Genomic DNA, 25,189 nt, shown 5'->3' with positions numbered 1-25,189 from the left:
CACGAAATAGGAGAGGTGCACTTTTACTCATGATGGCAATTATTTCTTTTTCCTTTTCTTTTCTTTTTTTATCCTTCTGTTTGGCAGAAATAAACTCAAATAACACGAATGCAACATGTATGAAATACTTTGTCGTCGTCAGGACGACCTGACTGTTCCATTGTTCCAGTGTTGAAAAGACACGCCCCCCCCCCCCCCCCCCCCCCCCCCACCCACCCACCCCCCTTTGCCCTTTGCCCTTTGGTGTTTCTTAATTAAAAACAAAATTCATGTGCTATTTTTAATCTCGTGAGTCTCTTCTTCTCCCACCACCGTGATGCCGTGATGCTGCTCTTGGCTGCGAGGTTTCTTTACAGCAGACGGAGCTTTGTCTTTCTCATTCTTTGCACCTAATCACGTCATTGTGTCTTCAACTCGTCCATTGTCCAGGCGACTTCTCTAATCCCCTGCCCCCAGAGGACAGGCCCATTACTGCGCCTGTTTTGGAAAGTTAAGAGCCAGCTTTCGTGCTCACATTGTTTTGGTTATGTAAGAAAATGTCCTATTATTGAGAAGTCACGGCACCGTCGATCTAAAATCAGACCCAATGTGTATCTTCAGTATTCTGCCCCACACACGTGTTACCTTTCTTTCTTTTTTTGGAAAAGTTGCTTTTAAGAAATGACACTGAAAAGTTCCTTAGTCTCAGAAGCCAAAGAAAGAAGAAGATTCTTTATTTTTTTTTAAAGACCTTCCTTCCAAGTAGATTTTTTTTCATATATATATATATATATATATTATTTTTTCTTTTGTACATATTTTTTTCAGCCACTCATTAAAGCACATTTGAACACATTCTTGTTTTGTTTGTTTTTTTTAAATAATATTATGTAGCAGTAAATGTTTTTGTTTTGGGATCTTTTTCTCTCTTCACCCCACGGGTTTCTATACACATCAGTTCACGACACAGTACAACTCAGCCTGTGGTGCCACGTGTTTTATGATACTGCAGGAAAAACATTTGTTTTTGAAACACGTGGTCATTTAGACCCAGGGAGGGTCTTTCCTCAGTCTGATATCATATCCCCCCCCCCGTGGTCATGTCCCCTCCTTGGCTCTGGGTCACTGCTGCGTCACAGGATCCGTTACTCGACACTAATCCTGGTCATTGCACACCCTCTCCCCCGGGACATCTTAGGGCCTGACAGGCCTGAGGCGTCGCTATTCGCCCGACAACTCAATTGTTACCTATGGAAACGCGACCGTCCCTCAACAGGTGAGCTCACGTCCTCGCGTACCTGCCCCCCGAATCACAATGCAGGCCGACCCCGACTCTGAGCCATCACCTTGTTCACATGAGACACAAAGTCCTACAGTCCCACAGATTCAAGAAAAGAATTTCGACAAACTTGACTCATTTGAGTTTGGATATGCGCCGAAATCCCTTTTATTTCATGTCATATATCAGTTATTTCACCACATTCAGGACTGAATGGATTATTGAGATGTATGTATTGTCATGGGGGTCAAGCTCATACAGGAAGTGTAATTAAATCCCTCATGGCTTCAAACCATAAAGTGACAAACGTCTTGATTTCCACCAGTCAACATCCCATGTTCATGTACAGTAACACCACCATAAGAACATGAAACCACAGGGTTGGCGTGACTATGACACTGGTAAAGATGGATGCATAAAAGAGATTTAAAGAAATTCTATAATTCAAAAGATGATTTCAGAAGCGTTGAAAGTGTTGCCAGATTGAATCTCAGGTTCTTATTGTCCTTCAGGTCTGTCTGACAGCTTCAAGTTGTCGGTCCCTGTCATCATTATGGATGAGTGATCCCCTCCTGAGGAAGTGGTGCAGGACAAAATCTAAAATCCTTGTTCTTTGTCAAAAGACGTTGCAGACTTCCTGGTGTCGGAACTCGTCAAATTGAGCGAAACTTACAATATTTTTCAGCGCAGAAATCCCTCTGTAGTTCTTTTTTACAGGACAGTTTTATCCATAATTAGCTGCCAACGTTTCCAGTTTTTAACAAAATGAGGCCAAAAAATGATATGTTTTGATGTCTCTTGTGAAGGGAAGAGAGAAATATTGTTTTTTTAGGGCCGACATTAAAGAATTTGGAATATATCTTGGAACATTTATCAATGATACCAAATGTAATTTACATTGCTGTAATACGGGTCATGATTTGACTAGTAAACTACTTTAAAATGTTCATTTTTAATGTTACAGTCACCCGAAGCATTTCAAAATCATGGTTTTCAGACGTGAACAGAAGGCGAAATGTTATAGGAATTAAGAATTAGAATTTTCATCCTTTATTGCATTGAATCGCTTTCTAAAATGTATAAACATCGACGTTTCAAGTCTTCTATGAATAAAACAATTTGTCATTCTTATCCCCTGTCTTATTCTACTTCAGCTTGTTTTTATTTTCTATTTCTAATGATTCTTTTCATGTAATGTAATTGTGCGCGTTTCTTCCCAATGCTTTACATTTTTTACTTAAAACACCACAGCCAACGTCATAAATCATAAGATCACAATGTGGCTACTCAAGCGACTCAAGGACACACGTGAACTTCCTGGAAAAGGAGTTTTGAGTTTGTGTGGCAGTTTAATGCTTCTTTACAATTTACCGAGGAACATGATTATGGGCTCAAGTAACAGGAGACACACACACACACACACACACACACACCCAGGATGCCTGGGGAACGGACCTATGGGTGGGATGTACAATGTAAAGGTGATGATGAAGTGGAGAAGGACATTCCCCCCGTGTCCATCCCATGTTATTCACATACATGCGTCGCAGCTCCACAGAAACAGACACTTCTCCACCTGTGATCATCTTTGTGAGTAAAAATGTATTTCAATTTATTGAAGGGACTTAAATATATATGCGTTTTTTTTTAATGTTATATTTTCTCTTCCCGCGATCGGCAGAGCCAGGATCATGTCGGCCTCGCAGGTACTTTGATTTTGTGCATTTTTTTTTTCAAGCTTTGTTTGAAGTTTAAGTTGCATCTCATGAAGCTGAATCATTTTTGACTCATTTTTGATTTTCTGCTGTTCTTTTAGAGCTTTGCGACCTGGTGTCTTCTACTATCAAGTAAAAATATTTTGTATTATTATTTCTAATACAGGACTAATTTATCAGACGTTAAAATTAAGGTTTTAATCCGACTTCTCTATTCCTGCAGACCTCTGCTTCTTGGCCACTGCACTGGACAGTAAGCCCTGCCTCACCTTCTTTTGTCTTCTTCTTTTTTTTTTTAAATGAAGCAACAGATTTTCTGTACCTATAACTGTGTATGTAATCTGATTACATGACTGCAATCTGTTAACTTTAATTATTTTCTACTTCTTCTTTTGAATCCAAAAACTTTGTCTCTCCGAAACCCTAGAAGACCAATGTCCATCACTTGTGCACAACATCCATGAAGTGATTAATACAAACTGAAGTACATCACTGTACATATTCCATCGTACTATGCACAATATTCTATCAGCCTGCAGGACGGCCTGGTTCGACGAAGGGGACGCGTCCGGAGACGGGGACTCGGAGCTGCTGACCGACCTGAGGAGGACGCACTGGCCACGGATCTGCTCCAGTCCAGTGGACATGGAGGCTGAGACCGTGTCGGGCGTCAAGTCGCAGCACACGGGCAACATCTTCCACACGTAAACGCTGCAGATGACAAAGATCTAGTGTGACTGGCGGTGGTTCATGATGTGGTTTAATCATGGCCTGGTACTTTTTCCAAGACCGTACTGTTGCGTGTGACTCTTTATACAGCTACACATGTATGTTTCTTCCTAATACACAATGAGGGTTGCTGTAGTCCCGGCAACTAATAGTTGATATTGGCGAATATTAATAGGATAAAGTGGATCCTCTATCGTGTTCGGTCTTCTGTGCCCTAAAGGCACGTTCACATTTGCCAAAGACTGAGCTTTTTCTCCCTGTCTTTCTTTCTTTCTTTCTTTCTTTCTTTGCGGCAGTGAAGTGTATCAGCCATCAGACTGCACAACGCCATCTTGCCTCATCTTCTCTTATCTTACCTCATCAGCTGTGTAACATTCAGTGGTTGTGTTTCGCAGTTACAGTGCGACAGGCGGCCTTTTATGCCTCAACTCCGAACAGACATGGAGACCGTGTGAGGATTACAAGGTCATGTTCACCTGCACTGGACAGTTCTGCTCAGGTATGTGTTTGAAATATATATATATACATATATATATGTATATATATATATTGTTTTTTTTGCCTTATAACATCCCTGATTGGTTGTAGGGTGCAGGACGCGCTGGTTCGATCACGATGACCCCACAGGAAACGGAGACTATGAGGTCCTGAGTGACCTCCGCGAAATGTACCCCAGAGAAATGTGCCCCCGGCCGATCGCCATCGAGGTCCAGACCGTGTCCGGGGAACCTGCCTCCAACACGTCGGACGCCTTGTTGAGGTGAGACGAACGGCATCACCCGGGGTCAGCCGCTGCGTCGAACCAGGGGGCCGCGAGGGGAGGGACGTGCTGCCAGCTGCCCTCTCTCTTCTGTGTCTTTTCAGCTACGATGCCGCCTACGGCTTCGCCTGTGTGAATGCGGAACAGCGGGGCAGGAGTTGCGAAGACTACCGGGTCAGGTTCACATGTCCCGAGGAGTTCTGTCAAGGTGGGTCTTGTTTCCCCTTCTAGACTGAACTCAATGATCTCTAGCTCTTTTCTTGATACTCACAGGAGCCTGTGAGTGCCCGTGTAGACTGGTGAAGTGGCCTTGAACAGAGGGACCGTGTCCAACACTGTCAATGTGAATAAATCTCAGTCAGCGACTGAGGCTGCACGTCGGCTTTTGCCAGACGTCCTATACACATTGTGGCTTTTGCGTTTCTTTTTCTTCTGTAAAAATGAGTATCTGTCACATCATCATTATAATAACCCTAAAGAAAACACACACACACACACACACACACACACCCATATAAGGATTCACAAACGCAACACCGGAGCTTCACACATTTGCCCCTTGCTCAGTGTCCGAGCAGTGTCGGACGCGGTGGGTGAACGGCGACAACTCGTCGGACGAGGGGGACGTGGAGTCCATTCATCAGCTGACGAGAACCTTCCCCGGTCAGGTCTGCGGAAACCCAATCGGCATCGAGGCCAAGACCACGGCGGGGATATCCGCCGAGCACACTGGAGACACCTTCCTCTCGTAAAAAACCCCCCACGTCGTTGTTTTGATATCAAACAATGCGAGTTCAGGTGGGACTCTGAACGATTCATTCACGATTTGTCCTTTTCTCTTGCTTTTGTAGCTATGACGTTACTTTTGGGTTCGCGTGCATCAACGAAAAACAAAGGGGCAAACGCTGCGAGGATTATCAAGTCACGCTGACCTGTCCTTCAGACTTCTGTCAGGGTGAGTTCTCATGGTGCGGGTACGTTTCATTTGGCCAAGTTTATTCATACACAGTAGCCCATTTAATTGCACGGAGGCAATTCAAAGGGCCTCACGTGAAAGGCCCAGGACCAAAAAAACACAATCAAATCTTCAATATCCATATCTGAGCCCGTTTTTAAGAGCAGCCAGCGGAGTTGTTGGACATCCGAGATCTTTGGGAAGTCACTCCCAGCTACGCGTATTATAATAAGTGAATGCAGATTCCCTCTCTTTTGTTTTATTACACTAAGCGGACCTGAGCAGTTCTAGAGGTTTTAATTATGTGGAGGCAAGGCAGAGACTGAACTCGGGTCCAAAACCTTTACAAGTAACAATGTCTTGAGATCTAAAGATGCACAAAGTATTGACGAAGCAAATGCCACCACCCGAGTTTTTAAAAAGTCTGAATCGGAGAGCCGGTGTCAGGAGCTCAGCGTCTCCGTGTCTTTGCAGGTTGCAGGACGCGCTGGTTCGACGTGGACGACCCCACCGGGGAAGGGGACTACGAGACCCTCCTCCAGCTGCAGATGCTCTACGCTCCCGGTCGGCTCTGCACCCAGCCCGTGGCCATCGAGGCCGTGACACTGGCGGGCGTCCCTGCGCACAAGACGGACGACGTCCTTCAAGTGTGAGTTGCGGGACTCGACGGGGGGGGGGGCGTGTCCGGTGACCATGACCGTTCTTGACAGGAACTCTTAAGTCCCCTCTGAGAAACCACTTAGAAAAGTGTGTTAAACATATGATTAGTACCACAAAAAAAGATAGTATGCATAGACAGACAGGTCAAATCTCTGTAACAGTTGAGGAGACCGGTTTCTGTAGTCTTCATGCTAAGCTAGGCTAATCTCATGATTGACAGGTTGATAAAAAGGAAATGGTCAAAAATATCCTGACTTTAGTCTGAAATAAGTCTAAGAGCCTTGGGTCCTACAACCCCCACAATGCAGCTGGATGTTGTCTGTCATGAGATCCTCCTCGGCTGGTAACCACACACGTCTTTTCACACACCCACACCTCAAGATTGATTTCAGTTTGCGGTGTCCAAAGATGGAGATGAAGCTTAAACTTCACGTGCAAAAAAGAGTTTGGTGACGTGCCCCTTTGACCCGGTGACCTTATTGTATGTCTTGCAGATACGACGCCACCAGTGGTTTCGCCTGTGTGAACGCCGAGCAGCCCGGAGGAAGACGCTGCCACGACTACAAGGTCCGCTTCACTTGCCCTTTGGATTTCTGCAAAGAATGAAAAAATTGATTTTAAAATATTGTGTGGGAGATTTGCCATCAGTGGAGGATGTGTAGTCACAGAACAAGGGAGAAAATGTAAAATCACTAACCTATAATATACCAGATTTGTCTTTGACAATTTGGTTCCATTCCCAGTAACGTACAATAGCAAAGACACATGAAGCAGGATTTATTCTTATGGACTATTTTTTTTTTACAATGTGAATGAATGCATCTCGTCATAAAGAAGAAAATATCAAAATTGCAGATTATTTCCCCTTGTAGTTTTTTTTTATTTTGCCTTCACATGCCTGTGGACAAGAGGGCCACTTCCCTAGAGGCATGGATGTCTCTTGGTTCATTAGTTAAATGATGCATATTTACAATAAGGGCATGGACATTGCATAGTGGACAGTGAGTAAATATCCAGATCCCCAAACCACAGAGGAGAATTGCTGTTGAAAAATAACCAGGAAATCAGCAGTTAACAAGTTAACACCTTGCAGTTGATTACTGTAAACAGCAGACAGAGACGTCTGTTTGAAGACAAAACACATTTTTATGTTTTAATAAAAAATAAAAAAATTCCCTTTATTCTTCCTGTTTGTACCAATCTGTGTAAATGTTTGACAGATGCCATGGTGACAGGAGACACATACAGTAATAATTTGATTCATCTTACATCGACAATGTTCTGTGAACTTAACACAGAGAGATTTAATGGTTTATATATATTTTTTTTACAGTTCTATATTAAGTGCAAATCCACGGGTCCCGTGGATTTACGTTCACTGAACGCATGAATAAACAGGGACTCTATTTCACAAGACGGTGGATCTTGCACCTTTATTGACAAAGGACGAGTGGAAGCTTCACTTCACTTTAATAACTCTGATCAGTAACACTTCTCACTGGTGAATTATTGATGATCAAATGCCGGCACGTTAGTCTTTTATTTATTTATTACATGGAGTAATGTGTGACTGTAACTACAGGTGTAGACAGCAAGGTCAGACCAGGACAAACTCCACTCGCTGGTGTTTCATCAGTACAGTAATCTTCCCCCCCGAGGCGCAGGACAGGTTATTACAGGTATCCTCCCAGTTCACGGGAATTAGGACTAAACAATAGACCGATGTGGCAACGTCAACTTGATGTGTTCATGGAGGCAGTTTGTTTTGTTCATTGTTTCACAGGCGAAGCCAAAGGGGACACGATGTTCAAGTTCCTCATGGGTGCAGTTTGAGCTACCTTATGATCATAGCTGTGCAAAAAAAAGCCATAATGAGAATGTTGTGCAGCATTAATTTAACAGGAACTGGTGATTGTGATGCTCAAATGTGACTTTGTTGTCTTGTTGCACTTATTCACAACATTCATACGATAATAGTAATAATAATTATTATAATAGTTATAATTATAATAATAATAGTAATAATAATAGTAATATAGCTAAAAACAATAGTATATTGTTTTATCTCAGCAGCTTTTGTTTGTTTGCAAACTCAGGGTTGAATGAGTCCTACATGTAATTTCCTGTGCAATACTGTCAGTCATCCACGAACTGTCCGTATGATTATTATAAGCACATGTGGCGGTAGGTGGTGGCCATCGGACCAACCAAAAATAATTAAAATAAATACCAACAACATTTTGGAAAATCACTGGTGCCGCTCGGAGACGTCATTTCCGGTGGAATATTCCAGCGCATTTACCCTTGGTCTTTAAAAGGACGCGCTGAAATAAAAAAAAAAAAAAAAGGAAAAAGGAGACAGCAAAAGAAGCGGCTGCGGAGTTGTGACAGGTAAAACGGCCTCGACGTCTCCTCTCTGTTCCCGCGACGCGGCGACCGGACACACGCGAGTCACAGACACGCGCGACAAACAACACGAGTGCGCGCGCCAGACAGGAAAGACACACACACACAAAAAAAGAAAAGGAAATAAAGAAAGCGACGAAGACCGTTTGTTTGACGAGTGCGCACGCGTTTTTTTTTCCAGACGTCTCCCCAATTCTGATTTGCGTAAACTCAGTCTGTAATCTGTGGACATTCTCTCCTCCCTCAGGTAAGATGACAATGCATTTGTTTTCTCCTTTTTGTCTGTGTGATGTCAATTGCAAAAAAAAAAGAAAAAAGAAAAAGAATTCCCACATCAGATTACAGCGTCTGATGCGCACTTTTTTTTTTTGCCCGACTGTTAAATTGTGACGCAGTTGTGCAAAGAGATGCTGCTGGGGTGTTGGTCCGCATCTGCGCACGTCACTTTTTAGACGCCGCTCCTTGCGCGTCGGGAGATGTGTTTTTGTGCAGAAAGACGATAATAGCGGACTGGTGCTGAGGCTGCGGCGGGCGACTTTGTGTGTTTTTTAAAAAAACACACAAAGTCAAGCTAGCGGCACCCATGTTGGTTTTTGGAGGCACGTGTGTGTACACTAGGCATTACGGTAAAGGCCGTAAGAAGCGATTTCACAATAAATGAAACTGTTCCTGAATATATATATATATATATATACACACATATATATACATATATATGTGTGTATATATATATATATATGTATATATATACATATTTAGAGAGAGAGACATTCAGAGATTAAAAACTAAACCATTGAATGTTGAAATGTGAACTCCAGACAATTTCGGCACATTCTGATAGTGTCATTAAAAAAAAAATTAATAAAAAGGCCAAAAAGATTAAAATTAAAAATGAAACTTCCTGTTTCCACACACCAGTTCCATTTTGTAGAGTCACTGAGACAATTTCAGGATGTTCTTATGTGTAAATTTCAAAATGAAAGCCCTTGAAAATACAATATAATGAGCCATCGTCCCCATTAACTTCAGATTAGAATGGAAAAGGAAAAACTTTTTCATAGGCCGGTTCCACCTCAGACCGATAGTACACCACCCCCATGAATGTTCTGAAATTTTGTCACAATTCATATTCATCGATTTAAGTTCAATCTCTGAATGTCTATATTTTTCAAAAAGGTTTCTTTTTTTTTTATTCTGAAATCACTTCGTACGGCTTTTACCGTAATGCCCAGTGTATACACTCGACGTCGCAGGCCGTCTTGACTGCAGTGCGCGGAGGATAGTGCGTTGCGTTTTACAAGGCCCCTGCTGAGCGGCCGTGGAGTGAACAGCAGCAACTGGTTTCTGAGGCAGAAGTAGACTGAAACGACTCGGGAGGCATTCGACATATGGCTATAAATATGATATAAACGTTTCTTCTCCCCCTTATTCTGTTTGTAAATATACTCTGCAATATAATGGAATGGAATTTAAAGAAAGTTCCATTGGACTGGACTACGTTGACATTGGGAAGCAATTTAAAGGTGAAGTTGCATGTTTTCTGATATAATATTGTGTCTTCTGATGATTTTAAAGTATATTAAGAGGAAAATGGGAAAAAGCATGTATTATTTGCACACCTGTGTATCAATTCCCTGATCTATTAATGATTCATGTTATTGAAGATGAGATTTTTTTCCTCTGATGTAGACTTGCAATAATGATAATGAAATCAATGATACAAATAATAATGAATAGAAATGACTCTCCTTCATGTATTAAATGAAATTAGTAGATTAATATATTCAAAAAATAGATTAGCAACCCATTAGTACAACATGAGGGACATTCCAGACTTAAATATCCTTTTGGATTCATACTCACAGCTTGTAATTATAGGTAGGTAGGTAAGTAGGTGGGTAGGAAGGTAGGTAGGTAGGTAGGTATTTAGGGTGGTTACATAGGTAGGTAGGTATGTAGGGTGGGTAGGTGGAAGGTAGGCATGTAGGGTAGGTAGGTATGTAGCCTGGGTAGGTAGGTATGTAGCCTGGGTAGGTAGGTGGGTAGTCTGGGTAGGTAGGTAGGTAGTCTGGGTAGGTAGGTAGGTAGGTAGGTAGGTATGTAGGGTGGCTAGGTAGGTCGGTAGGTGGGTATGTAGGTTAGGTAGGTGGTAGGTAGGTAGGTAGGTAGGTATGTAGGTTAGGTAGGTGGTAGGTAGGTAGGTATGTACAGTGGGTAGGTAGCTAGGTATGTAGGTAGGTAGGTGGGAATGTAGGGGGGTAAAAAAATACAGAAGAATGAGGAAAATAAATATAAAGAGTGCAGTATTTAATTTGCAGTATGTATATGTAAGTAAGTATTGCTAACTGTGAAGACAAATGGCCGCCAAATATGACCTTATTAAAGACAGATTAGGAAGTTTTAGTAGTGTTAATTATCATTTTAAAGTGATATGTTGCATGTATAGATCAATGTAATGTCATGTGGGATTTTATTTTCTTCTTGTTTTATTTTTAATCTTTCTGCAGTTGTGCTGTGAGCCAGAGACAATCATGATCCTCCTGACTCCATCCTCTGGTAGGTACACGTTTCTCAATCTCACCTTTAATCTGGATTACTCTATGCCTACATGCACATGGGTGTCAGAGATTAAAGCCGAGCAGATTAAATTGGGGAGGAGGGAACAGCCGCTAATTTGCTGAGGGATTTTTATAGATGCTTGGACAGAATTAAGTGGTATAAATGATTTATTTTTATGAATTTAATCACGGGGGTAGTTGAGGGTAGTGTTTAATGGTTGGATAATATATTAGATTATGTTACTTGTATATATAGGATTGAATCCCCTATGACACGATGTGCATTATTTATAATTCAATTTTATATTTTTTCATATTATGTCATTATCCTAAAACACGGTAACACTTAAATGTGCAGTAAATAGTATTGATTGTGTTACAAGTTCACTTTGAATTATCCCAGTTGTGAATTGTTTTCCTTGTTTTATGTTTGGTCTCGCTAGTCGTTACCAAGTAACATGGCAGGGCATTACATAACAAGGGCTTTCCCATCATGCATTGCACTCTTTAGGCAGCAATCCAGAAATAGAGCCCTGCTTGAAATTTGACAGTGTGTTTGCCTCTGGCTTTATCTTCTTTTTTTATTAGTGACCAGAGTGAATCTTGACAGCAAGCTCCGTCACCCCTCAGACCAAGGCTCTTGTGGCAAAAGTTAATGAACCTGATTATTCATGTAGCAAATTTTGCAATTACATGATTGTCATTAAAAAATGCAGACGGTGACTGTTTTCTATGATGTGCTTTGATTTCCCATGAATTTATTTTTCAGACAATCTTTAAAATGTCACTGAAAAAAGAAAATTGCTTAAAATGTAAATACTTTTGTTTAACTTCAATTGGCAATGAATTAAGTTTGTTCAAATTAAAGTTATCAATTGTTTTAACTTCATATCTTTAAGTTGAACAAACTTAATCCATTTGTGTGTTACCAATTGAAATGATTCTTTTTTTTAAAGTTGGTCAGCTCAGCAATTTTCCTTTTTCAGCACAATGTTATAACTTGTGTCAAAGTCCAAAGTGAGAGGTAACAAAGCCTGCTGTCAAGTGAAAAAAAAAGTGTAAGTTAATGTTGGCTCTGTGCTGTGTCTCATACGCTGTTTTCTTTCAGATGAAGAGTCTCTTGAACTCGTCTGGCTTTGGACTCACAGGAAGTTCAGGGTGAAAAAAACACTTGGAAGGGTTGCTACTGCAACATTTAAAAAAGATAAATACCCCCCCCCCCCCCCCAAAAAAAAAAAAAAAAATTGCAGGTCATTGTCTGTGCACACTGTCCTGGACAGTACTATGACTTGAGAGAAAAGAAAAAGAAAAGAAAAGAAGCAGAGGCAGACAGGAAACAAAGATTTGTCTTAGAAAACATCACAGCTTCGTGGGAGGGAGAGGCAAAGTGTTTGGCTGGAGTGAGTCAGAGTCAGCCGTCATTCCATCGCGCTGACTCAGTTAGTGAATGTAGCTTTTTTTTTTATAGAGCACATTTTTAGTACAACGAAACATATCAAGTAATAAGTCAAATTTTTTTTTTTTTACTAATTGTACTGAAAGCAAACATATTTCTATTTCTATTGAGTATGTACTATGTTTAAAAAAAAGACACGGAAACCAGGTGAGGTTGCAGATTTTTATCTTTACACCACAATCTCCATTAAAGCCCGGGCTGATGTGGTTATGGATAGATTTGAGCAGTTGGCTGTGTGAGAGCCGCTGCCTCGTCCTTGTGTCAGTGCAGTAGCTCCAGTTCACGCTCACTGTAGCCAGTGGTGTATGTGGTAGAGTTCTAAATGTCCATAGCTTGATCCTCACACCAGCATTTGTGTGTATTTGACCCCCTGATAAGTTTGAGTGCTATAACACTTCACATGCATCATGTTCACATATTTGATCCTTTTTAACCTTTTTATTTTATTTCATTTTTTTCCTTTCTAAATATTAATTGAAGTTGATAATGCATGACACTGTGGACATTTTGTTTTCCCTAGTTAAAGTTAAATTATGTATGAAATTATGCATAAAGTGATGATGATGATGTAATGAGTCACTCTTTAATGTTGCATGCTGGAGGCTGTGAAACCCCTTTATTGAATGAATGTACAGTAACAAATGCATTTTAGTGATCTGAAAATGGATGAATGTATCGTAAGGTTGATCTCCAGCCAATAAACGTACGCCTTGGTAAGTGACACTTCTTTTACATAAGACGGGTTTCAGATTCATAGTTTTATTTTTAGGTAAAAAAAAAAAAATGCAAGTGTTTGAAAAAATAGACATGGATTCCCACTAGATGGTAAACAGCTTATGTGTGACTGGTAAATCTTTAAGATTACAGTCAGAATTTTTTTTTGCATCCCTTTTTTCCTCTCACCTGAACTGAAGATTGACTCAATCTGGGATATAATCAGTAGACAGTTCCTAGTCAGACTCATTCATCGACAGGTCAGCTGGTATGCTCACGCAAACCATAGTAGGGACTTAGCTGTTCTCTTAAGCCACAGCAGCGGTTATGGACGCAACACAGACAACTACTAACTGCCGCTGTTGTGTGATCTCAGGTTTCTTCCAGTGCACCAACAAGCTCTTTCTGAGCGATCAGGCCACTGGGCTCCAGATCAAGGAGTTTGCGCGCAAAAATGCGGCGAACGCTCTGTCAGTCGCCAACATGGTCATGGGCATGGCCTCCATCCTCAGCAGTCTCGCAGGGTGAGTGAACACACGCCGTCTCTGGATTGTACCATTTGACGCATTAGTCAAGCTTAGCTGCAGGATTGGACAAGGAAATAAAAAGTGTAATCTAAAATAACTGTGTGGAAAAATGTGGACCAAAAAAATAAAATTGAAGGTTCCCCCCATCTTTCTTGTAACCAATCACGGTGGCACAATTGGATGATACAAATGAAATAGAAAAATAGACTTCACAAAACACATTGACATACCAGGAAACCCAACAACTACACTAAAGCGTCAGAGAAAACACAATAAATTCATTAACAAATATAGAAAACAACAAAACTTGAAACAAGATGTCACTGAAAACACATGAGAGAATATAAGTGAACAATACAGGGAACGTGACATTTGAGAAAACACGACGCCAAATTTAATTTATTTTGTGAAATATTTTTGTGCTTTTTTCAAATAATTATTTATGTTTTCCTTATCTGTTAATTTTCCTCCCTGTGCTGTTATGTTCTGCCTTACTGGGCCACCGTACAGCTAATAAGGCTCACAGTGATGACTCCACTAGACTTAGTGTAAAGAGGCACCGGTCAGGAAACCTGGACTCTGCAGCAGAAAGACAATTATTCCACATTATTTATTAGACTGTTGAAATCTATCCGACAGCACAAGTTTCACCCTTTTCTACTTGCAAGAAAGCTGACAATGTATTTTACGCCTTTAAATGGGTTGCTACTCGTTTTTTGCGTTTGCCCAGGCACCATCATGCTGCATGTTGGCTGGTTCTGATTGGCTACCTGCTGGACTTGGCAGATGGAGCAGTTGCCAGGCGACTCGGCGCCTGCTCTGCACTGGGTAAGTGTAGTGTTGTGGTCACCACCAAAGATAGACTCCCGCCGGGATGCTGGCACAGCTTCCTGCACAGTCCTTTGTCTGGACATTCTTATTTGGTCACGCCAAGTCGCAAACAAAGGGGAAGACGTAAAATGAAACTCTGGACTGCCTTACAATGTCTCCAAGAGAAGAGTCGTTCATATTGTATGTCACGTAATCCAAGCTTTAAGTTTCTCTCTTCCTAAAGATTCTCCATGTTACAGATTTCAGGGGTTTAGCTATGCATGTAAATGACAGGATATTCGCCCTTAAATCGCAGCGGCCAGAGTGAACCACTGGCGATGTGTGTTTTCAAAGGATCACAGCACCATTCATCAGGAGACACAAGCAGCCGCTCCCAGTGTGCAAGTTCACATTTTCTCAGGATCCCAAAATAGCTCCCAGGTGCATCACAATTCACCGTTGGCTGCACATTTCACGGGGCTTTGTGTCCCGACAGGGTTTTTTTTTTCTGCATGACTTTGCAGGTGGATGTTGTTTTGACCCCCCACCCCCCCCCGCGTATTTTTGTCAAATGAACAATCACTTTCTGATTAAGCAGCCTAATTCCACAGGGATCACGCTCCAATTGTCCATTTTATCCCCGTTGCTTTGGGTTCTCTGCATATCTGAAATTTCTAAAATTGTTGACCCCGGCCTGTGGAATTCCACCTCGTCGGTTCGCTCGAGCCGCGGCCTGAATCACCTCATCGTCATCCGCTGAAAACATGCTCCGTGCTCCTGGGGGATAAAGGGACAGGGCAGTGGAGAATGTTGTTGATAGAACGGGTGCCTGTTGGGCTGACACTGAAATTTCCACTTGGAGGTTGTTTTTTTTTGCCAAATACCCGCTCCACGCCACAATCACGTGTCGGTAACTGGGCCGGGTCATGGTCCCGTGAGAGGCCCCGGGGAACATGTCTTTTGGCCCCCTGGCAGTCCGAGGCCCCCGGGTCACTGGGCCCCACTGGCCCTGTCCATAATCCAGCCTTGGTCGGTAACATTAGCCCGGGACCATATTAAAGAGATGACAACATATTTTACCTCAGCATTTATAAAAAACTTCAAGTCTTGACTATATGAGATTATCCCGTCAACAATACTTTCAGTTCTGCCTGTCTGGAACTCGTCATTCCTCAGAACAAACCTCACATTCGCTTCTTGTTCCTTTTCGCGCGCAGGTGCCAAGCTCGATGATTTTGCCGACTTCACGACGTTCGGGATTGCCACGTCGCTGCTCCTGAGGACACCGGACCTGCTGGACAACATCCTGTGCGTGTGCTACGTCCTGTCTGTGTTCGTCCGCCTCTGTTTCTTCTCAAGCGGTAGGTAAACCAAAGATGTAGCGCTGCTGCGTCCCGCAGTGATATTGTCCGAGGGGTTTCCTCATTGTCTCTCCCATCGGCCTCGCTCACACTTTTATGTTTGTTTGTGTCCTTATAGGAATCCCGTTCATGTACCGCGGCCTGCCCTGTCTCTACTCCTCCGCCATCCTGGCCAGTGCCTCACTGCTGTCGGGGGGGAACATGGCCGTGCTGCGCGTCATCGCAGTGGCCTTGATCCTCTTCATGATCAGTCAGAACTTCTACCCCCACGATAGGGTGCTGGAGTCCCAGGCCTGGAAGAAAGTAGTTTACGCTGGAGGTAAGGCCATTTTTCAAAAAACCCTGTGGCTTGGGGAAAACCCCCAATACTGTTGAGATTAATGATTGACTGGAGCTAAACAGATAATCTGCACGCGGTTGGGCTTTTAGCAAATGCAGTTGATTTTCTATGAGCAGACGATTTTACATATCCGTCGCTGAAACTTCTGCCACCACAAGAAAAGAATAGAGGTGAGCAGATTTTAGTTTGTGCGGCATAAAGCAGCATGAAATAAGTTCCTCAACAACTCAATAACCCTCAATGATCCACAGACGTATCTGTCAACTGTTTGCAATTGAGCTATTTTTAGCCACCGTAGTCAGTCGGTCGCTCCCCCACTCTGGTCAGGACTCAAATCTCCCAGCAACCGTTGGGTTGACTGCCATGAAACTGTTTATTTATGACCAGATATGTGGAAAACTACGCTCAGCGCTAATTTTATATGTTGACCGGCCAAAGTATAGCTGCTTTCAGACATTCACTGAAGTCCGGACATTCTCCGGAGCTTTCCCCGCCAGCCCCCAACCTTCTCCCCGCGTCGCGGTCTAAACCCCGCCCATTATCAGATAATGGGTTGTGATTGGACAGGCAAGTTTTCACTTCCCGATGGAGGGGATCCAGACCGAGTCTGGCAGCGCCAATTAAAATGCTTATGTCTGAAAACAGCTTACGCTGGCGAATGTGGTTACGTTGACTATAATACCTGCTTAACCTCAGCTTGTTATCACCGCGGACATGTCAGCATGCTGAGGTTAGCACTTGGCTCAAAGCACCACTGTGCCCTTTGCACAGTTCTACAGAGTATAATGACCTAAATCGCAATATTTCTGGAAATGCATGCAGCTGTTGATTTTTTTCACATGCAATTTTTCATTAAACTTTATTTTTCTTATTTGTTTTCTTACATTTTCAGGAGTTGTCATGGTGTTCTGCTCTTCCTTCCCCCCTGCTTGTGTGTACTATCTGCTGTGGTCTATCTCCTACATTTTGTTCCCGACGTCCCTCTGGAGCAGTAAAGTGTAAAAAGGAGGGGTTTGTGCTGGCTTTGTCCAAAACTCCCAGTTGGCGTACCTCTGGCCCCATCTGGGTGAACTTGGGCTTCCAGACTGCTGCTGCTCCTCGCTGCCGTTGGAGGATTCCAGGCGAACATGCTCATGCGCCGCAGGCGAACACACACGCTCTCTCTTTAACCTTTATTTTGATGAGATCCAACCTGGACTAATGGGAGCTGTATTGAGGGGATGGGAAGGACATTTTAATTTTTTTACTGGCAAGGATTTACCTTCATTCCGTCTTTGCCCGTCTTTGTTGCATTCTCACTGAAGCCAGGGGCTCGGGTAGTTTGTTCTAAACACTGAATTTTCACCAGGTTTATCTCCTGTGTAAATCTCCCTAATTCAGTATTAATCCAATCTTCATCATCGTCGTTGTGAGCACGTGGTAGCAGGGCACAACATCTTCATACAGGATAATGAGAAAAAAACAAAAAAAAGAGAAATATTTGCAATCCTTTCCGATATATATATATTTTTTGCCTCTTGTTTAATTTCTGTAATCACACGGGGCATCATAACCACTACTAGGATGTCCACAGTGTTTGGCATAGAGATAACAAGTTAACTGTGGGAGTGCTTCAGTGTGTAAGGCCTTTAATCCATGAGTCTACAACGAGAGTTCTGGGCAGAATAGTTGAGATTCAAAATTCCATGCACCGTCTTGTGTATCTATAACATGAGCGTTCGTACAGCACTATAACAAGTTTTTGTCAACTGACATCTGTTTAATGGTTGTATCGGGGTCGGGGGCCAATGGACTTTCTTGGTATTCAGGTCAGGATGAATTCAAAATCCACGGTTTTTTTCCCATTAAGTTGGGATCTCGAACCCGGCCTGAGGAAACATTTGGACATAATGATTCTGTTATTATTTAATTTGCTGTTGGAACGTGTGTCTTTAAAATTGACGTGAAAGCGAGCTGACCCCCCCCAACCCCGTATACTTTTGTCAATACGGTACTTGTTTTTCTTTGAGTTAGTTTTCATGCTTTTCACTAAGTTGTGACTCTGTCCAAGAAATGACGTGTTAGATTATCTGCTGTATTTCTGCTATGTGTGATTTTATTTTGTCAATGCATGAGTTTGCCTCTGTTTTAAGAGGCGATGCGGTATAAATATTAAATCCACACTGGATCACCGTAACCCGCCTGCACAGTGCTTCTCTGACCACAGGCTGAATCGGGGCATAACACTGCGGGTGTTTGGACAAGTGATGGGGAAGTTATTTGATTATTAACTGACGTGGAGTCCGCAATGCAACACGAGGGGGAGCTGTAATCCATGAATACGCTTTTTCTTTTTCTTCCACATGTGATTCAGTGTGAATTTACACTTAGGGACCAACAACACACAGGCTTGCAAATCCTGCTTTTCCTGCCATCTAGTGGATAGTTCAAACTTGTACATCCACAGGGATCAGGCGTGTGTTGTTACTCTTTAACTTGGCCAGTACTCAGTCTGAGGGACAGCGTATTTTTGTGTAGATCAGTTCGTTTTTTAGCAAGGACAACTTTTTTGGCCTCACTCATTGTGTCTCACAATGGGTTTTTGTGCCTCTCTGCATTGTGTTAGTGTGTGTGTGTGTGTGTGTGTGTGTGTGTGTGTGTGTGTGTGTGTGTGAGAGAGGGACAAATGGGGAGATTATATAGTTTTATTTGTTCAGGAGCCTGATGAAGACAATAACATTGAGCAACAGGTAAATTGACCTGTTCACACCCCATATTCAAATTGTCCATACTGTCTAGAGATGTCAGGATAAAGGGGGAATGACATCATTCACAATTTGCTTTTTTATTATTGATTTGAACCTTGTATAAGCCATAACTTGTAATGTTAACAGGTTATGAGTCCAACTGAGTCTCCCTCAGAGAAATTTCTGAGGGAAGACTGAACAGTGGGAGGAGAGTTTCATAAGTCAAAACATTTTTAATAGAAGAGGTCCACTGATCCAGAAGTCGGTGTGAACCCACCGTGGCTCTTGACATGGTTTGTGATATCCAGTGTTGTGAAGAAGAACAATCTCCCGTGTAACGTGCATTCACAGTTTGAACACAACTCTACTCTAGTGCATTCAGCTTTTCCTGTGTGGGTGTTTTGGTTTGCAAACAGTAATGTATGCATGCCAAGAGCGTTATAGATACAAAATTGTACTTTTCCCAATGATGAATAAAATGAAAAAAAAAAAAGATCTTCATGACATATGTGTGTTTGAGTCTGTAGATTTTTGACAATAAAGAGAAAAACTCCAATAAACTTGCCTCCCGTCTTAGTTCATCAATGTGTTGGATCACCGATGTGCAAATTCATTGGAAGGCAGCTCCTCGAGAGGATGTTACAGCCAGAGGGACAATCAGACTTAATTGTGTATGTCGATAATTTCCTTTTAATGAGTCCCGCCACATTTGTTTTGCACACGCGTGTCAAGAGAGCAGTCCCGCCTTTCTGTTGTAGTCAAATATGTCTACGACCTCGGGAACGCGGAGGGGCTTGGTGGCGGCGAGGTGCAGCGAGGCTTCCAGCAGCTTGACGACGGCCGAGAACGCAGGCCGGTCCTTGAAACTCCACATCCAACAGTACTTCATCAGATCGTACCTGCAAGAACACGCGAGGAGTTTGAAAACGACACGTGTCATGAGGGAAATGGTTTGACATTCTGGGACATGCACTCAGTGGCGTAGCGCCAAATTCTGGGCCCTATACACACATTCATTTATGATACCGTGTGTGAAAGAAATTAATTAACAGTTGTTTTCCCTCCACTATTTAAAAAAAAAAATACATAGTTCAGTCTCTCAACCAATGCATTCAGCCAATTTTCAATTCATGATATGACACTAATTACTGAGAAAACACTAATTCCAGGCTTTCTGTATCTATCCATGTGCAGTGTTTCTCTTATGTCAATATCTGAGTTGAGATGCAGATAGTACGAGTTGAATGTGTACAGGTTGCCTCCGTTGCTAACACGACACTAGTTTGCTTACAGAGGTCCTCCACAATCCCCTGGCCTCTTCATCCGGTGAGACGCCTGCAGCTTTGGAAGCACCGACAGAGGCTCCAGCTCCGGATACGGAGGAGCGCCTGGGGTCAAATTTAAGGGAAGATGTGACTTTGTGAGAAAACGAATCAGAACAAGCACACGGATGAGACAATCGGTTGACGGATGACGGGACACGGCGCTTCACCTAAGGTCACCAGTTCGTACAGCAAGACTCCAAACGACCACCTGGGGGGGGGGGACAGAAAAATGTTAACAAGCAAACCGACGCATTCTAGGATTCTTATTTGTGTTTCGTTTTCTTTGCCAGAGCTCAGGCCCCCTCACACGTCGCTCCTGTCGATGCTGAGCTGCGCCCTGATCCTCTCCGGAGCCTGCCATTTCAGAGGCACCCCTGCCGCCCTCGGCCTCAACGCTGGATCCATTTTGCGACCTTCAAACGCCACGCCCAGTCCCGACACGCGCGCCGAGAGGCCGGGGCCAATTAAGATGTTCCTGGCGGCAACATCGCCGTGCACCAGCCTGTGCTCGGACATCAGGTAATCCTGAGGGGGGAATCAATCGCAGCCAAACATATCAATCTTCGGGGGGGGTCAAGCGGTCGTTCAGAATTCCAGATTAGCAACAATCATTCACTGGTACGGTGAAAGGAAAGGACGATGAGGGCACCGTGACCTGCTGCGGCACAGAATGACGGAGCATGCCGTCTCAATTTGACCTTCCTTTTAGTCTAGTTGTTTGTTGGTAATAATTGGTCTGCGGCGGGGTGACTCACCAGGCCGGCCGCAACCTGCTTGGCCACCAGAAACACCGACCTCTCGGAGAAGTTCTGCAGCGGATCTGCTGTGTTTGGATCTCCCTGGAAGGGAAGAGAGAGGGGGAGGGAGGTGGCTCGTCACTGCTCTGAATTCAGGACCTGGGAATTTGGGAGAGTTTGATCCGACGTGTTACAGTTCTGAGTGTCCAGAGGAAGTGGAGGAGGTTCCCGGGGCTGTAGGCGTCCAAGACCAGATACATGGGCAGACGCCTGGTCTGACAGTGCCACATCCGCACCACGTTCTCGTGTCTACACACGGTGGCGTGGAACAGGAGCCACTCCACAAACTCCCCGGCCTCTGGGCGGTCGGGGCCATCTACATGGAGTGACAGAGGGCCACGAACACATCACTGGTCATTTTCACACACCAAAAAGGCCCACGGCCCTTCAGGGCGGACTCACCTCGAAGAGACTTAACCACCACAGCGGAGGAGGAACCGTCTCTCTTCCTCAGCAGACCTTTACAAATGGGGCCGTAGCGGCCCGTCTGCCAGAACTCCAGTCCCTCCAGCACACACTCTTCTGGGATTTCCCACGGACACAAGTCCTGCCGGCCCCTCGGAGTGCTGAGAGGAGCTGCGGAGAGAGGAACGCTCAGCTGGCCTGTCGAAACACACAACAACAGATACCGGTGGACACGACGAATGAGAACTTGGCATTGCTCTCAGGCACTCCTTTCCAGTAACTTGGCGTTTATTCCCAAAGTTATTCGCAAGCACAGACCGTTGGTAGCATGGGACGGGCTGCTCTGTCCTCTTTGCTTGTTCAGGCTGCAGAAGATCAGGATCACCACCGAGACTGTGCTGAGAGCCAACAGGGACGGGATGATGATGACGGCGAGCGGACCCGACGACTCCTCGTCTGCACAGCGGGGGTGAAAAGGAAGGGGTCACGACCAGAGAGGAATGGGAATTTGCAAACCGTCCGGCTGCTGTTTGCATGTGCGTGAAACTTACAGCACACGGGGAGGGAGGTGTCGTTTCTACATGTGGTGTCCATGAGGAGCAGCAGCTGACATTTCCCCCATGTGAGAGAAACATCAGACCATATTAGTGGACGGAATTCAACGGTTTGTCCCTGTGGGGAGAGAAACAAATTCGCCAGGAGTTGGAGTTAAATCAACCGTGGCACGAAGAGTAATCTAAAGTTTTCCTACCTGACACCTGATGCCCTCGTGATCGAGTGAACACACCTTTCCATCCCCTGTAATGGAAAAGTTGAAAAATTAAAAACAGTTATCAGCTGCTTTTCCCCCCCCTTTTTTTTTAAGAAAACAGGCTCAGCTTGGTTCGTCTGTCTCGGAGGCAGTGACCGCTGTGCTGAGCTGAAATGTTGACTGAATGTTAATCATTGACAAGTCGACAGAAAGCGACCACATGAGCAGGTGTCGTGCTCACACCTGCTGCGACGTGGACAGCTACATGTATAAAGCTCCTTTCAGTTTGTTTGTCTTTTGGGGGGGGGGGGGGGGGGGGGGGGGGACAATGAACTAGGTGCTGCAACTGACGATTATTTTCATAACCGATTAATCTGTCGGTTATTTTTCTCGATTAATCGATTAGTTGTTTGGCCCATAAAATGTCGATCATGTTCCCCCCAACCCCGAGATGATGTTTACTTTTTGTCCACACACCAGAGATATTTAGCTCACTGTCACAGAGGGGCAAAGAAACCAGAAAATATTCACATTTAAGAAGCTGAAATCAGAGAATTTTGAACTCTTTCCCCCCATAAAAACTACTTGAACCGATTATCACAATAGTTGGCGATTAATTTAGTAGTCAATTTACTTATCAACTAATCGATTAACTGTTGCAGCTCTACAATGAACAGTTAAAAAACAAACTATGCATTTGGAAAAAACAAAACAAGAGCAAGAGGTAAAATCCCCCACATCAGAACAAGTTTTAAATCAATAAAAACACAAGGGGGACTGTTGACAAGGGTGAAGCACCAAAATGGGATAGTGTTTGGAGATAAATCACACTAACTGATAAACCTGTAACATGAGTAAGGCTGATTGATGTTATAATCTGCTGTATAGATATCCCTCCTAGTTATTTCGTTATTTCAATAGTGATGTGCCCCTAAAGCTGCTGATCTTACCGCCTTGACTCAGTGTTACTGATTTCATTTTTTGTTCATGGTGAAGACTTTATTTGTACTGTAACAGGATATGTATATGTATGTGATAACGCTGAACTGTCATGCACCAAAGGAAAAAAAAGCCTTAAAAAAAACTTGAATTGCAAAGAAACTAACAAAAAAAACACAAGGGGGGCCGAATGTGTGTATGAGAGCAGAGGCTGGTTTCCGGATGCAGTTGTGCACAATTATTTATTATATTCACCAGTTAGTGCAAACCCCAGGAAGTGACAATCTAACGGCAGCACAGCTGGTTGGATTGAGATGCCTACGGTGGCCCAGAGGTGACTTTGTTTCAACCACCAGAGGGCGGGGTGGCGCAACAAATCGACTCCAGCAAGTAACTTCCGCCTTGTCACGCGTTTGAAACGACACAGTTAAAGTTACCTGGAAGCTCCACCTTGTTGCATTAGGGGGGAGAATAAACATGTCAACCAGGTGGACCCAAAAAGGGCCTGAACTTTTAACCGGGCTATTACCACGTGAAAATGTGCGTGCCCGTACAGCAGCAGTTCCCGCGGTGCGGGAGCCCCGCCTTCCCAAACACAGCGTGGAAACAAAATCTAGCGCTTCCCGAGCACCAGGGAACCCCGCCTCTCGCCACTCGCCACTCGCCATTGGCTAAGTTGGGGAGGCTTCGGGCCCCGCCCTCCGACCTCTGATTGGACAGAATCCCCTGTACTCAGGAAGGCAACACGGAAAGAGATTCACTCAAAAAACTAAAAGTTATGGAGAGAAGCGCCGGACGGACTCCGTCTGTTGCGGCTGCTGCGTAGTGGTTAGCGGGGTGAAGAGTCTCCGCAGAGGCGGCGCAGCGCGGAGCTGAGGACGAGGACCCGGTGGGGGTTCGTTGTTTTTCATTAGAGGGGGCTCAGGCCAGCGGCCGGCCCCGGGAGGAGGAGGAGGAGGAGGAGGAGGAGCAGGTATGTTTTCCCGTTTCCAAGCACTGGCTCGCTGATGTCACCGCGGAGGAGGGAGGAGGAAGAGAACAGGTGCGCGGGGTGAAGTTCCCTCTCCCGGCGAGGAGACTGTGACAGAGCGGAGGGATTTACCAAGACAGGGCTCTGATTTGAATCCAGCATTTTGAAGTTGTTGTTTTTTTACAGTAGAAACAATTTTTTTTTTACACATTTGGACTCCTGAGTGGAATATACTTTTGTTTGTTTATTTATTAGTAACGGGCTGTCGTGCGCACGAGCTGCGGGGCTCAGCCACCCCCTCGGCCCCCCGCTGCTGCTTCAGACGCCCGGAACATCAGAACCAGCACTTTCCGCTTCAATGCGACACTGACGCAGCTCAGCTGCTCGCTCTCTCTCTCTCTCTCTCTCTCTCTCTCTCTCTCGCGCGCATCATCATCACGGGAGGAAGGTGTTGCTCGGGTCGATCGTCAACAGATAACAAAAATTAAAGACTTGTGATGGAATACTGCGAGACGCGCAATCAGACCCAACTTCTGCAGCCGCGCGCTGATTGGCCCGCAGCGTCGTTTGCATCTCATTAGGGTTCGTCGTGCAGCCGAAGGGACACGCATCGCTCCCGGGACTTTTTGCTGTCGGTCGTTTTCACAAACGGAGCGTTTCTTCGCATCGCCCGCGCGACCGACCATGTCCAAGACCCTGAAGAAGAAGAAGCACTGGTCCACCAAAGTGCAGGAGAGCGCCGTGTCGTGGGGCGGCTCCGGGGAGCTGGCCGCCGTGCTGGAGGTGCGCGGCGGCGCCGAGCTCGGGGAGTTCCCGCACCTCGGACACGTCGCCTCGGAGGCGATGGTCGTGCACGCCGGCCGGTTCCCCTGCGGCGGGGACGTGCTGCTGGAGGTGAACGGCACCCCGGTGAGCGGACTCACCAACCGGGACACGCTGGCGGTCGTGCGCCACTTTCGGGAGCCCGTCCGACTGAAGACCGTGAAACCAGGTGCTTGTGTGTGTGTGTGTGTTTGCGTGTGTATGT

The 25,189-nt window shown here is 44.4% G+C and overlaps 4 protein-coding genes across 22 annotated transcripts in view; 3 read left to right on the top strand and 1 right to left on the bottom strand.

The window, feature by feature from the left end:
- Positions 1 to 504: 504 nt before the first annotated feature.
- si:dkey-205h13.2 lies at positions 505 to 7,683 on the top strand. Its single transcript, XM_035645899.2, has 12 exons — positions 505 to 2,848; positions 2,940 to 2,964; positions 3,075 to 3,105; positions 3,197 to 3,226; positions 3,506 to 3,677; positions 4,098 to 4,201; positions 4,291 to 4,462; positions 4,567 to 4,670; positions 5,030 to 5,210; positions 5,314 to 5,417; positions 5,892 to 6,066; positions 6,572 to 7,683. Exons 2-12 carry the CDS (start codon positions 2,950 to 2,952, stop codon positions 6,681 to 6,683), a joined length of 1,200 nt encoding a protein of 399 aa, XP_035501792.1. The 5' UTR covers positions 505 to 2,848; positions 2,940 to 2,949; the 3' UTR covers positions 6,684 to 7,683.
- Positions 7,684 to 8,370: 687 nt separating this feature from the next.
- tmem269 (transmembrane protein 269) lies at positions 8,371 to 18,425 on the top strand. 16 transcript variants are annotated; one of them, XM_035645926.2, is made up of 9 exons: positions 8,413 to 8,730; positions 9,959 to 10,006; positions 10,991 to 11,039; positions 12,150 to 12,199; positions 13,588 to 13,735; positions 14,469 to 14,566; positions 15,766 to 15,909; positions 16,028 to 16,228; positions 17,142 to 18,425. In XM_035645926.2, exons 5-9 carry the CDS (start codon positions 13,695 to 13,697, stop codon positions 17,249 to 17,251), a joined length of 594 nt encoding a protein of 197 aa, XP_035501819.1. In that variant the 5' UTR covers positions 8,413 to 8,730; positions 9,959 to 10,006; positions 10,991 to 11,039; positions 12,150 to 12,199; positions 13,588 to 13,694; the 3' UTR covers positions 17,252 to 18,425. The 16 variants fall into 16 exon arrangements, with proteins under 16 accessions (XP_035501818.1, XP_035501806.1, XP_047187255.1 ...); XM_035645925.2 differs by lacking the exon at positions 12,150 to 12,199 and having other exon boundaries at positions 8,371 to 8,468; XM_035645913.2 differs by having other exon boundaries at positions 8,406 to 8,730; positions 12,150 to 13,735.
- A 428-nt stretch (positions 18,426 to 18,853) lies between these two features.
- On the bottom strand, positions 18,854 to 23,566 carry si:ch73-206d17.1 (tyrosine-protein kinase STYK1). 3 transcript variants are annotated; one of them, XM_035645901.2, is made up of 11 exons: positions 23,448 to 23,566; positions 22,254 to 22,300; positions 22,054 to 22,174; positions 21,821 to 21,958; positions 21,500 to 21,700; positions 21,232 to 21,413; positions 21,056 to 21,139; positions 20,608 to 20,825; positions 20,468 to 20,508; positions 20,267 to 20,363; positions 18,854 to 19,874 (listed from the first exon to the last, which is right to left on the bottom strand). In XM_035645901.2, the coding sequence occupies exons 3-11, from the start codon at positions 22,094 to 22,096 to the stop codon at positions 19,703 to 19,705; spliced, it is 1,176 nt and encodes a 391-aa protein (XP_035501794.2). In that variant the 5' UTR covers positions 22,097 to 22,174; positions 22,254 to 22,300; positions 23,448 to 23,566; the 3' UTR covers positions 18,854 to 19,702. The 3 variants fall into 3 exon arrangements, with proteins under 3 accessions (XP_035501794.2, XP_035501796.2, XP_035501795.2); XM_035645903.2 differs by lacking the exon at positions 23,448 to 23,566 and having other exon boundaries at positions 22,054 to 22,108; positions 22,254 to 22,419; XM_035645902.2 differs by lacking the exon at positions 23,448 to 23,566 and having other exon boundaries at positions 22,290 to 22,410.
- Positions 23,567 to 23,761: 195 nt separating this feature from the next.
- The window catches only part of magi3a (membrane associated guanylate kinase, WW and PDZ domain containing 3a), a 105,522-nt gene continuing 104,094 nt past the window's right edge, over positions 23,762 to 25,189 (top strand). For both annotated transcript variants that reach the window (XM_035645890.2, XM_035645893.2), the window contains exon 1: positions 23,762 to 25,153. In XM_035645890.2, the coding sequence (XP_035501783.2) occupies positions 24,847 to 25,153 (307 nt within the window). In that variant the 5' untranslated portion in view covers positions 23,762 to 24,846. The remainder of the gene's footprint in view (positions 25,154 to 25,189) is intronic.

The sequence above is a fragment of the Scophthalmus maximus genome, chromosome 3, assembly GCF_022379125.1.
Source record: "Scophthalmus maximus strain ysfricsl-2021 chromosome 3, ASM2237912v1, whole genome shotgun sequence".
Classification (NCBI taxonomy): Eukaryota; Metazoa; Chordata; class Actinopteri; order Pleuronectiformes; family Scophthalmidae; genus Scophthalmus; species Scophthalmus maximus.
This window is presented reverse-complemented; position numbering and strand designations above follow the sequence as displayed.

Bases quoted from the DNA above. Each gene is read 5' to 3' on its own strand.
- tmem269 (XM_035645912.2), top strand. From the start codon at position 9,941: ATGGAATGGAATTTAAAGAAAGTTCCATTGGACTGGACTACGTTGACA. The intron at 11,040-13,587 runs GTAGGTACACGT...GTGTGATCTCAG, and splicing joins CCTCCTGACTCCATCCTCTG to GTTTCTTCCAGTGCACCAAC. The intron at 15,910-16,027 runs GTAGGTAAACCA...GTGTCCTTATAG, and splicing joins CCTCTGTTTCTTCTCAAGCG to GAATCCCGTTCATGTACCGC.
- si:dkey-205h13.2 (XM_035645899.2), top strand. The intron at 4,671-5,029 runs GTGGGTCTTGTT...CCCCTTGCTCAG, and splicing joins TCCCGAGGAGTTCTGTCAAG to TGTCCGAGCAGTGTCGGACG. The intron at 6,067-6,571 runs GTGAGTTGCGGG...TATGTCTTGCAG, and splicing joins ACGGACGACGTCCTTCAAGT to ATACGACGCCACCAGTGGTT.
- si:ch73-206d17.1 (XM_035645901.2), bottom strand. From the start codon at position 22,096: ATGGACACCACATGTAGAAACGACACCTCCCTCCCCGTGTGCT. The intron at 21,414-21,499 runs GTGAGTCCGCCC...CACTCCATGTAG, and splicing joins GGTGGTTAAGTCTCTTCGAG to ATGGCCCCGACCGCCCAGAG. The intron at 20,364-20,467 runs GTGAAGCGCCGT...ATTTGACCCCAG, and splicing joins GTACGAACTGGTGACCTTAG to GCGCTCCTCCGTATCCGGAG.